The following is a 12577-nucleotide window of genomic DNA, read 5'->3' as shown; positions in this document are numbered from 1 at the left end:
CCATCATCTAGTCCAATCCTCTCACTTCACAGATGAAGAAATTGAGATCCAGAAAGAATTTTTGACTCTAATCAATACAAGGATCCAAGGCAATTCCAAAGGACCCATGATGAGAAATTCCATCCACCATGAGAGCAAACTGATGAATTCTGAGTGTAAATTGAAGCATATTTTTCTTCCTTTTTTGTAACATGTCTAATGTGGAAATGTGTTTTGCATCACTGCACATGTATAATTGATATCATATTGCTTGCCTTCCCAATGGGCAGGGCAAGGATTCAAGGGGAGAAGAGAATTTGGAACTTGAAATGTTTTTTAAATGATGGTAAAAATAAATAATACATAAATATTTTAATTAAAAAACAAAAAAAATTTTTTGAGATCCAGAGAGATTGTATGACTTGTCTGGGGTCATAAATTGAGCTTCAAACCCAATATTTCCAACTATATATCAAGCGTTCTTTGCGCATTCAAATTTAGTTGGGGAGATGATATATATGAAAAGTTAAAAGTTTAATAACAAAGCATAGTTAAACAATTCAAGGCAGTAAAAAGAGCTGATAGAGCATTTCATGCTTAGCTGAATAGTACATGACTTAAACATAAATTCTACAACAGTTTTAGGTTCTGTATTACTAATGGAAATCTTTGGCCTTTTGCAAAGACTCCCTAGTACAGATTGGTCTATGACTTCCATCTTATGCATCTTATTGGAATCTATAATAATGTGCTCCTAACTGTGAGATGGTTTTTGTAGGCTTCCAAATGTCTTATAATCAATATTGTGATTATGTGTATTCACAAATATTCAGTAACTCCTAAATGACTGTATCCAGGACTTTGGAAGGTGAAGTTTAGAAAGTTATTTCGGATATAGCTATTAGAGTAGGTAAATATAGACAACTTCAAACTGACCTTTGCAAGAAGGGATTGTTTCATTCTTTGTATTTATATTTAGTATCGTGTCTGTCACATAATATGCACTTAATAAATGATTGTGGATTGATTGACTTTAGATCATCATTAACAACCATTTCTTGAGTTCCTGCTAGGTTTATCTGTATCTTTTTAAAGAGATCGGACATATATATGGGAAATATGGGACACCATAGTTGATCCACAGTTTCTTTATCTGTAAGATAGGTGAAATGATACTTGCTTTGCCCATTTCTCAAAAACTGCCATTTGTAAAAATTTAACTTGTACTGTAAATTTCAGTACTGTCCAAGAGGGGTTTGATTATAAGCTATATTGTGTAGCAATAGTGTCTAGAATTAGCATGAAGAGATGCTAATTCTAGTGTTCCATAGTCAGACAAGCAATCTATGTATTTCCTGTGCTGGGCATTTATCCCAGTTGGGATAAAAACAAATCTAAATTGATTTTTATTTGTCTAAAAATCTATAGAAAAAGACCTTGCTTGATTTGGAAATTAATTAAAATCATGTACTTATTCTGGAAATTGCACTGCAGCTACTCAAATTAGCACAGCTGCATGTATCCAGGAGCTGAGAGACATAAAAACTAAATTTATTTTGAATCCATAAGAAATCAGACCATGGGAACCTACAAATATTCTTAAAAATGGAATCCTTGACTTATCATTTTGCATTAATTCTTTATATCCATTAAGTTCATTTTCTTTTGTGTCATTATCTCTATGATTCTTGTGTAGAATATCCTCATTGAAACTTTCTGGACTAGTGGGAATTTTGTGAACTGGTAAAATGTGTGTGGTCCCAAATTCTTTGAGATATTCAGTTATCCTGCTGTGGGGTTGAAAAAGGACCTCAGCCAATGAGCATCAATGCCAAATAAGCAGAGTTGTCCTCTAGCAGTTTAGAGTTCTCTTATATGCAAACTTTATAAATCCTGCTCCAGTCTAAAGTATACCCCAAAGTCAAAAAAGGGTTATGAGAGTCCCTCTTGTGATTAATGATTAGTCTAGCATTTTGCTTAATACATTGTTCAACATCTTGTTGACCCCTAGAGGGCAGCTTGTAATGTCTTGAATGTTGAAAGAGCTGGGAATTAAGAAAATGTTTGAGACACAATTTTCTAGAGCTGGGAAGGTTCCCTAGAAATCATCTAGTTCAGGAGTTCTTGAACTTTTTTTTTTGTTTTATTTTTATAAAGTTTATTTTATGTTGAATTATGGAATAAAACAAGCATTTCCATAATATAGTATAATTTTTTTAAAAAATATGTTTGCACATGAAACTGGAAATCTAATCTATTATGTACAACTTCCTATTCCTTTTAAAATATATAGTAAATTATCACTAAATTTCTTTTTTTCCTTTTTTTCCCTCCTTAGCTTTTCCCCAGTTGACTACCATTATGTATGTACATATAGCTGTGTGTACATGTGTGTTTACACATACAAACATGTAAAATCATTCTATATATTATTCAATTTATCATTTCTATTTCTGGATGCAGATGGAATCTTCCTTCATATGTTCTTTGTAGTTAATTTGATTTAAAACATTTTGATAACTATATTTCAATCTAATTGGTTTTCTTTGTTATCCTATGTATATGCTTTTAAAAACATTATTCTGAGAAGAAAGCCAAAAGTTTCATGAGGCTGCCAAAAAGGCCCAAAACATAAAAAAGGTTAAGAACCTCTGACTTAGTCCAATCCCTTTATTTACAAATGTAACATAAAAGGCCCAGAGTGATAGAGCATGCAGCTCTTGAGCAGTATTCTTTTCCCATTCCCCTTGTAAATAGATATTATCTTCACTCCAATTTGCCCACATCCACTTACAAACATTCAAACAATACCTCAATTAAATTAGTTCTGGATTAAGTTGCGTATCATTTGGGAGCAGGGGATTTCAGAAGACTGGACACAAATCAGGAGATACTTTCCTGTATGGGACCTCTATAGGAGACATTACAGCTATCCTTCCACATTTTAACTTTCCCTGTAGTGGTTCTGATATCATGATGGGCTTAAGTAATTAAATGGTTCCATCAGTGTTTTGTGCCAGAGGTTAGAAAATACCTTGCCATAAAGGGAATAACTTTTAAATTGTTATTGATCTGGACAATGCCTCTGGCAACCCAAGCCCCCATGAATTCCACATTGAAAGCACTGAAATCTTCTAAATGCCTCTCATTCAACCTCTTGATATGAACATTTAAGGCACAACATATATAAATATATACATATGTATATACGTATATGTATGTATAACTCAATGATCTTTTTTTTCCAAAATGTCTTTTGCCATTCATGCAGTATGTTCAGTATTATTCTCAAAATTTTCATTTAAAATGTTTTTCATATTATTTTGGATTTTAATTTCTTTTTTGTATAGTATCTTTAGTTAATATTGATTTATGTATAGCCTATGACAATATTTAACCCAAATTTTACAATAGTGTACCATTAGTACCCCTAAAAGTAAAAGAAAAAATTCAGACTTCTCTGGTATGGAAGAAGGGGCAAATTTTTTAACATGGATTTTCAAGAAGTGCCCTTACTCTTGTCCTCTCTGGTGCTTTGGAAGAAATAACTGCATTGTTAATGGGGATTGTCAGTGAGAGCCAAGTGCTGGGAGTTTTCACAGGGGCCTTGCCTGGATTTTGAAGAAACTATTTCTGGAAGCTTATGATTACATTGAAAAGAGGGACCCGGTTCTCTACTTCTGGGTATTCACGAGCACTTAGTGACTGTTTTTTGTCTGCTTGTTCTATGCTGAGGGACTGTGTTGTGTGCTTTTTGGTTGACTCCTGAGCTAACCTAGAAATGTGTTCAAAAGCCCAGAGAGAAAAACTTAATTTCATTTCTTCCTATTGCCGTGAAGTTTAAGAACTCTCTGAGTTCTGGAGGGGTAGTAGGGAGGGAAGGACTGAATTTCTCCTAGAATCAGGCCTACCTGGGGGCACATGGCCTCTCAAACCAGTCCACAATCCCTCATTTTCTGTTGAGACTTTTTGTATAATCATCTAGGTAGTATAACAGATAGAGCTCTGTGCCTGGAGTCAGAAAAACCTGATCAAAATCTGCTCAGAAACACTAGTGAAATAAACCTGACAAAACCTTTTCCCAATATTTGTCTGCCTCATTTTCCTCAACTGTAAAAGAGATATACTAATAGCATCTGCCTCCCAGGAATATTGTGAGAATCCAATGAGAACAAATTTCTATAGCACTTAATATAGTGCTTTAATAAATGTTCATTTCCTTCCTTCTTCGTATAAACTCCTAATTCTGTCCTAAGAGCCAATCAAAAAAGCAATTTCCTCATCACACAACAAGTGGACAGGAAACACTTGCCAAATACCCGTGTATGCACTGGAGTGGGGTATCACTCCCAAAACAGGTTCACTAAGCACCTCTGTGCATGTTTCCTGGCCTGAATTTTTATTGTCCAATTCCCCATTACCTAAAACAAATCTGAGTTGATATGGAAAGAGAGTAGTAATGCATTTTCCCCATCTCAGATAGCTTCAGGCTTCTTCTTGAACACACTGGGATGTAGAAGCAACTATGAATACTTTATTAGTAGTGAAGCCCTGGTCCCAATAAATGGTGGAATATCTGTCAAATTTCCATTTCACTATATAGTGCTGGCTGCCTTTCTGAACAAGCATCACTATTTTTCCTGTGTTACTACACTATTCTCATTATCCTTTTATGAATACATCTAGAGACACATACATGATGCCCTTTGAAGAGGCACTCATGAAATAGTCATTCCATTAAAGTAAAAAAACTCAATATGTATGAAAGTGACATTTATGCATTTGAGTGAACAAGATTTTCCTTAATTACTTTCAAGGACTCTAGAAAAAGGAATTAGAGTCAGTTAGACCTTGAATTCAAGTCATACCTCAAACTGTATGATTTTGGCAAATTTGGTCTCTTTATACCTCAGTTTACTCAGTTTAAAATGAAGAGGAAAGACTTGATGGTTTCTGAGGTTCCTTCTATCTCTCGAATCCTTTTTTCTCACAGAAGATGACTCCATTCCAACTAGCAGGAAATAAGAAATGAAATGGAATCTAATACAAAAATAGAAAAAATATTCTTTGGAGATTCATGATATAAATCTCTTAACTTCTATAGGGAAACAAAAGGCATTGAAAAAAAGAAAGAAACAAATAAACCCAGAGCCCTCTCTTTCTTAAGTATGAGTGAACAGGATTGATGACAGAAATGTCACCAAAGGGCTTTTGTAGTTGGAAGAGGTTAGACTTCTGCTTAGCCTTAAAGGACAGAGGTAAGAACATGGGTGGAATGTGTAAAGAGATTAATTTAAGCTTAATATAAAAGGAAAAATATAGTATAATACTTGGTAATTTGATACTGATTAACAATTCAATTATTAGAATTAATAATTAGATAACTTATAATTATAGCCATCCCAAAGTGAAATGGGCTGCTTTGGGAAGTAGTAGTTTCCATTTTTATAAGAGTAGATCTTATCATGGGATCACCAATCCAGAACTAAGAGGGCCTTTAAGGGCTAACTAAACAACCTTCCAATTTCACAGATTAAAAAACCAGGATCATAGATCTAGAGTTAGGAGGAGTGTTAGAAACCATTTATTCTACTCTGAATCTGTGCAGCAGTTGTGGAAAGTAGTTTTGATTCATGCAGATATCTTAATTCAAATGTTATGGCCTTTGACTCCAAGATTCCACTAGGCATATTCCCCAAGGAGATAAACTGATTAAAAAAAAAAACCCATATAGATACCAAAATGTTAATAGCAGCACTTTTTGTGTTAGCAAAGAATTGGAAAAATAATAGATGTCCATCAATTGGAATGACACTAAACAAAATAGTGTATCTGATTGTGAAGGAATGTTTCTGTTCTATAAGAAATGACAGATATGAAAAGCTTAGAAAGGCTTACACAGGTTGATACACAGAGAAATCAATAGAATCAAGAAAGCAATCTGCGCAGTAACTACTACAATGTTAATGGAAACAACAACCACAAAACAGATGTGACTAACAGCAAAATTTTAAACCATGAGTATGGGCTCAAAGAAGAGTTATGAGAAGATACCCTCTATTTCACATCTTTGCAAAGGTGCAAGTTTCATGATGTATAGAACATTGCATTTTTGTAATGTATTGATAGCTTCTGCTATTTTTGTCTCTCCTTTTTTTCTTTAAAGAAATTATTTATTATATGGATACTAAGACAAAATTTGGCAATGTAAAATAATAGATATCAATAAAATTATTAAATAATATTTTAAAAAAGAAATCATTTATTCCAGTCCCCTCTTTTGAGGATCCTGAAGTTGAGAGAAGTTTGGACATTTTCAAAATTAAACAGGTGGTAAGTAGCAGCACAAGGTTATAGAACAGATTCTCTGATTCTCTTTTTCATAATAAAATGTTTTTCTTCATTTCCCTTTATTATTTTTATTATTACTATTTATTGCTACTACGACCTTGCCTTTTCTTGGTACCAATTATGCAGGTTGTTGGGTACCTGAACTATGCAGGTCTGGGGAAAAAGGGAAAAACTCTAGCATCCCAAGTTCTTTACCTGCATAAGGAAGCCTCAAGTCCAGGAAAGTAGGGTAAATGTGGAATGACTGCACAGCATTCATACTCCTCTAGAGGGTGCTCACCAGGAAGAGGGGTTGCTTGACTTCATATAACTGTCCTACATTGCTGGTGAGAGACCACAACACAGGGTGATATTCAAAGTTGGAGAAACTCTGGCTGTGCCAGGGAAAGGTGAAGCCCCCTAGAAAGGAAGGCATTCTTGACCTCTCTAGCCATTCAGTATTCTTTGTTATGTCTAATTAACACTTCTATGTCTTATGTACTTGCAAAGAAATGGAGAATATTTAGATGAAACCTACAAACAAGCCAAGTTCAGGTATTCCCAGAGCAAATCCTCGGTGGGGTCATAAAACATTGTTATTTTTAAATTTTTTTCTTTTTAAATCAAATATTAATACAAAAAGAGCATTTTATACACAGCAAAAAATGAGGATTTTTGATGAATGGGTAAACCTCCATTTCCTGTCATTTGTTTTTATTTTTTTTTAACATTTATGATAAATTCTATAGGTTACTTTCAAAACTGCTCTGTTTGTGCTTCCTATTGTTCTGTTCTTTCTAGTTTATTTTAAAATGTTTTGATGGAACTTTAAAAAAAATGATTATTGTTACCTACATCTACTTCTGTTTACCCTTCTTTCCACAAAAAAAATACCACTCATAACAAATAATGGGTCAAAAAAAAAGAAACCCACAATGGTTGCATCCAAAACTGTTTTTGTACACTGTGTTCATCACTTCTCTAACAGGAAACGGGGAACATACTTCATCATCGGTACCATGATGACATGCTTGGTCATTGTGTTGGTAAAAGTTTTAAGTTCAATTCACCCTGAGTCAGTTCACATTATCCAGAATTCTGGAAAGTCTGTTTTTAGATACTGATTATCATTCGATAATTTCCATTACATTCAAATATTATGACTTGTTCAGCCACTTCCCAATTATTCAAGAAGAATTCTAAGGCATCCTTTTGGATTCTACTTTTTTTTTTTTTCTCTTCCTCCTCTCCCTCCCCTTTACTATTTATTTCAAGATCAGGAAATTTGGGGCAGAGTTTGTTTGTGCTTATTCCTTTTCTGATATGATCCTCCCTCCTAATCCTCATACTTTCCTCTATCCCAACTTTTTTTCTGTGCTAAATTTGATAAACTCATCTTGTGTGCACAACTTTGAATAATTGAGAAAACTTCAAGATTAAACTCAATTTGTTTGAATTAATGTAAATTTCGTAGTAGACCACAAGTTTCATTTATAAGGCATTTTTAAGTCATTTACCTAAAACTAGGAAGTCAATGAAGTATGATGTGATGGAAAGAACTGAGCAAAGAAATTTGGGTTCTTGTACAAAATCTGTTCCTAACTTGCTTTGTGAACTAGGTCATATGTCTGGTACTCAATGACTTCATCGGTAAAATGAGTAGTTTGAACAAGATGATGTTGGAGGCCCCTTCTAGCTCCCACATGGTATGATTTAAGGTATATTATGTGCCTTTCTTGTATAGTCATTCTTTTATGAAGAATGTCTTAATAGCTAACTAACTCAGTGTTAGCTTGGGTGTATATAAATGAGTTCAAATTGAACAAAAAATACAACAAAACACAAACCTAATCCTGAATCAAAACTAACAAGATGAACTGAAAAATCAGATTAACTTTTTTGAGAAAAAAGAGAAAGTTTGATGCATTTTTCACATGACTGGATTTCAGAGAAAAATAGAACTAAATGTACAGAGAGTAAAGTATCTTCAAGATTATTCCTGATTTCATCACAACATGGAAGAGTCAAGGAATTATGTATGGGATGAAGGTTATTCTTTTCTAACTGTTCCCATTTCAGTTTTTAAATCAGAAGGCAAAAATTTGTAGTTTGGAATTTCTTACTTTTAGAAATATTAAGAATATAGTAGGAAAAATTGTGTCTCATGTGTTTCCAATTCATAATTGTTTGGGAACAAGAAAAAGTTCAATAGATCATAGGTTTTATAGAACTGGACAAGACCTTGGAGACAGTTTGTTCATTGTCCTTATTTTAGAGATAAGGAAACTAGGGCTAGGAAGAAGATATTGGCCAAAATGTGCAAAAAAAATAGGGAGAAAAAAACTCCTTTAAAATTTACTTTCTTTGCACTGATCAATTTTTCTTCCTCCGAAATTCTTAACCCTATCTCCTTCTTCTCCCACTATCCTAGGCCCTGCCCTTCACAGTCCTGATGAAATCCAAATTCTAGCCAGCATGAGATATGAAACCATCAAAAGCCCTACCTTTGCATCACAGAATATTGAAGCTGAAAGAGACTTCAGAGGACATTTCATCTAGACTAAATGTCTCCATTCCTCCCACCTATTCTCATGTGGTATAATATTGTCAGTTGAGAACAAACCCAGATATTTAAAAAAAAAAAAAAAAAAAAAAAAAAAAAAAAAGGATTTTAGAAAGAAGTTTATTGTTATTTGGCAGAGAAGGGAGCTGGAAAAAGGGGTGGTTCTGGAATGTGAATTATATATTATTTAGAACTATATATATATATATGAATATATACATATATTCAAACAAGGGTATAAGCAGAGGGGCTATTTCCAAAAAGGAAATCAGTTTCCAAAAAGGATGGTTTCCAGATGTTGATTATGTATTCCAGCAGGTAAATATAGACATTCAATAAAACTTTGGTGGAAGCCAAAACAAAAAGGAAGATCCCCATGCTCCAAAAGAGGAACCTTAAAATGAAACAGAATCAAATCACAGATTACTAAGCATTTATTTTCTGAGAAAAGGCTTGCAGGGAAAAAAAGATAGTAAAAGGGAACAGAAAGGGAGCGAGACTTATCAGTTCAAAGAAGTGTGAGAAAAGAGTGAGATAATATGGTTTCTCAAAGTTTCTGAGTAAGGGGGGGCGGGCCTCAGAAATACTTCTGATTGTTTGGTTGTCCTCTAACTGGTTGGTTAATTGTCCTGCTCTCCTGTGTAGAAGGGAAGTTCTAACATTAGAATTGTCATTACAAGGCCCATGTTACTGGACCCAAAATAAGTGATTTGGGTGGATCTAAGACTCAAGTGAATTCAAAATAAGATCTGAGTATGATTTAAGCATTCCTTGATTTGATCTCTGGATAGCATAGCTGACACTTCACGTCCGGGGTTAAATGATATCTAGTCAAATAAAACTAAGTTCAAACAATATTAATAAAGAATAAGTTACAAAATATTTTCTCTATAATTTCCTTTCAAATCAGATAATTGTAAAGCGTTTAGCACAATGCCTTGCACCTAGTAGGTATTTAATAAATGCTTGTTCCTCCCCCTATTATTCTCCCTTTATAACTTGTTCTTGATGTTTTTCTATTATCAGTATTGTTCCTAAAATGTGATGACCAGAACCAAACATAGTCTACCAGATATGGCCTTATCTTTCCTAGTCCTGGACACTGTACTCCTCAGTGTAGATTAATATTTTATTATATTTTTTGGCTGATTTAAGGGGGTTTCCAGAAAATTCTTTCTTAAAAAGCAAATATTTCACTTAAGTTGGTAAATCAATAAGCAAGCAGCTAGATAGCTCAGGAGATTAGAATACTGGCCCTAGAGCCCTGAGTTCAAATTCTACCTCAGGTATTTACTATGTGACCCTGGGCAAATCACTTTACTTTGATTGCCTCCCCCAATCTCACAAAAATCAGTAAACAAAGCATTTATTACAAAAATATTCTTGCCCTTAAAAAGTCCTATTCTACAGGGATATTGGAAGAGAGAGAAAAAAAGCATATAAATGATTAATTACTTGGACATAAGTAGGTGGGACAGAACTTGAATTGTGAAGGAATCCAGGGAAGCTAAGAAACTAACAAAAGAAAGAGCCTTCCAGTTTGGGGAACATCAAAGGCAAAGAAATAGAGATAAAGAAGTGAATTATGCTTGAGAAGCTACAGGTAGGTCAGTGTAGTTGGATCATACACAAAGGTGAAATAGAATATCAAAAGACTGGAAAGTTAGGATGGGGCCAGATTATAAAAAGTGTTAAATGACAAACAGAAGAGTTTATTATTTTCTAATATATTTTTATTAATTTTATTAAACATTTCCCAATTATATGTTTTAAACTTTTATCATTCATTTTTTTTGAGATTTTGAGCTCCCCTCTAACTCCCCCCTCTCCTTGAAAAGGCAAGCAACATGATATCGATTATACATACAAAGTTGCAAAACATTTCCATATTAGCCATGTTACAAAAGACAGACAGAGAGAGAGAGAGAGAGAGAGAGAGAGAGAGGGAGAAAGTTTAAAAAGTGTGCTTCAATCTACATTCATAGTTTATCAGTTCTCTCTTTGAAGGGGGATGTCATTTTTCATCATGGGTCCTTTGGAATTGTCTTAGATCATTGTCTGGATCAGAGCAGTTAAGTCTTTCACATCCTTATAATTTTGCATAAAATGTTCTCCAAATAGAAGTTTATCTTTGATACTTTATTTGGGTGGATTAATACATTAATTAAGTTAATTAAAGGCTGGCAAAATAGTCTAGAGAATGCTTGTTGGAATAATGGAGATTTTGATGGAAGGGGCTGCTTAATGTCAATATAATAGGTCAAATTGGGGATATGTGGAATGGAAGGGTGCAGAAGTAGAGTACACATTGAAGACACTGAACATCTGGATCAAGAGTAAAGAATGGGAAGGGGATTACAGAAAAGGGGCACCAGGGACTGATTTTTGTCCACACCATGCCTTTTGTGCCTAGAGTAATGTTGAGCCAAAACTGTTACCTCACTCAGGATGCTTACAGGCAATTAGTCTTATTGAATAAAAGGTTATCCCACCTTTGTGCTTTTCCTGGAAGAACACATGGGCACCAGCATTCTCTGACAACACTGTCTAATAGCTTTTGTTTCCTTCTGGGCACCTTGAATTTGCTTGGATGAACCTTGATGTTATCCCTAAACATTCCCTGGGTTTTGTTAAACATATGTCAGCTCACGTGCCTGTCATTAATTTCTGGATAGGGTATGGACAGTAGGCTAAATTTTAATACCCAGGTCTATATTTATCTGGATCTTTCTGGAGATAATTAATGTATGCAATTATGACAATGAAAATCTTAGGTTTTATAAATTTATGCTCTTCATAAAAAGAAGAAAACATATTTTTTGGTTGGTGGTGGCAGGGGAGCTTAATGCAATAAAGGGCTCTGAGTGAAAATAAAAGAGAGAGAGAGCTGGGAGCAAGCTGACTCACTGTTTACAGAACAGAGAAGAGAAACTTTATTACCTCCTGTGAAACATCCTGGTTTTTAAATGGAAGGCTGTTTGCAGGGCTGAGGATCTGTTTGTTAGTTTTAATGACTTAGGAAGCAAGGCGTGGGGAGTTACTGTTCTTTTAAAAAGTAATGTTTTGAGACCATCGGATCACAAATCTTTACAGCTCTGATTTATATTCTGCCTGGGAAAATTCAATGAAAATATTTGTTTCAGTTTTGCTGAAGCAGGAATTCTACAGGTAGCACCAAGAATGTCAAAGGAAACATAAATAAAAGCAGTTAGGGATATAAGTGGAAAGGGAGGTGGGCCAGATGTAGCCAGAGAGAGAGATAACAGTGGTCAACCTATGTCTACTATTGGTAGGATGGTTCCCAATTGAAGTTGAGCTCTCCCTTAGGATAATGGGTAGACCCCCCACAATGAATTTATTGAAGGGCAAGACAAGAGTTTCTGTGGATGAGAAAGCAAGCAAAACAATATGCAGTTTTGAAGAAGTACCCACATCCATGAAATTATAGATCCTTTGAGAAGAGGTAAAAGTCATGTTTAAGGCTTCAGTAAAGCTTTAATCTTCCCCAAAGGAAAAAAAAGGAAAAACTGTTCTGAAAAAGTGGAAATGTTTATAAATCCCCTTCCCTGTTAAAAGAGGCTGGAAAAGATTGTCCCTAGTCACTTCCCACTCCTTCTTACTCTTCTCCTTCTCTCAATACTTCTCTACATAAAACTACTCCTCCTCCCATTGAAATGAATTCCTCACATTCTTAACTTGGCACTG

The 12577-nt window shown here is 34.5% G+C and overlaps 1 protein-coding gene across 1 annotated transcript in view; it reads left to right on the top strand.

Moving 5' to 3' along the window:
- MYO3B (myosin IIIB) overlaps window positions 1-12577 on the top strand; it is a 679546-nt gene that overhangs the window by 377961 nt on the left and 289008 nt on the right. Inside the window, exon 22 of the mRNA XM_074302208.1 lies at window positions 7298-7355. Within this exon, the coding sequence (XP_074158309.1) occupies window positions 7298-7355 (58 nt within the window). The remainder of the gene's footprint in view (window positions 1-7297; window positions 7356-12577) is intronic.

This window comes from Sminthopsis crassicaudata, chromosome 3 (genome assembly GCF_048593235.1).
Source record: "Sminthopsis crassicaudata isolate SCR6 chromosome 3, ASM4859323v1, whole genome shotgun sequence".
Lineage (NCBI taxonomy): Eukaryota > Metazoa > Chordata > Mammalia > Dasyuromorphia > Dasyuridae > Sminthopsis > Sminthopsis crassicaudata.
This window is presented reverse-complemented; position numbering and strand designations above follow the sequence as displayed.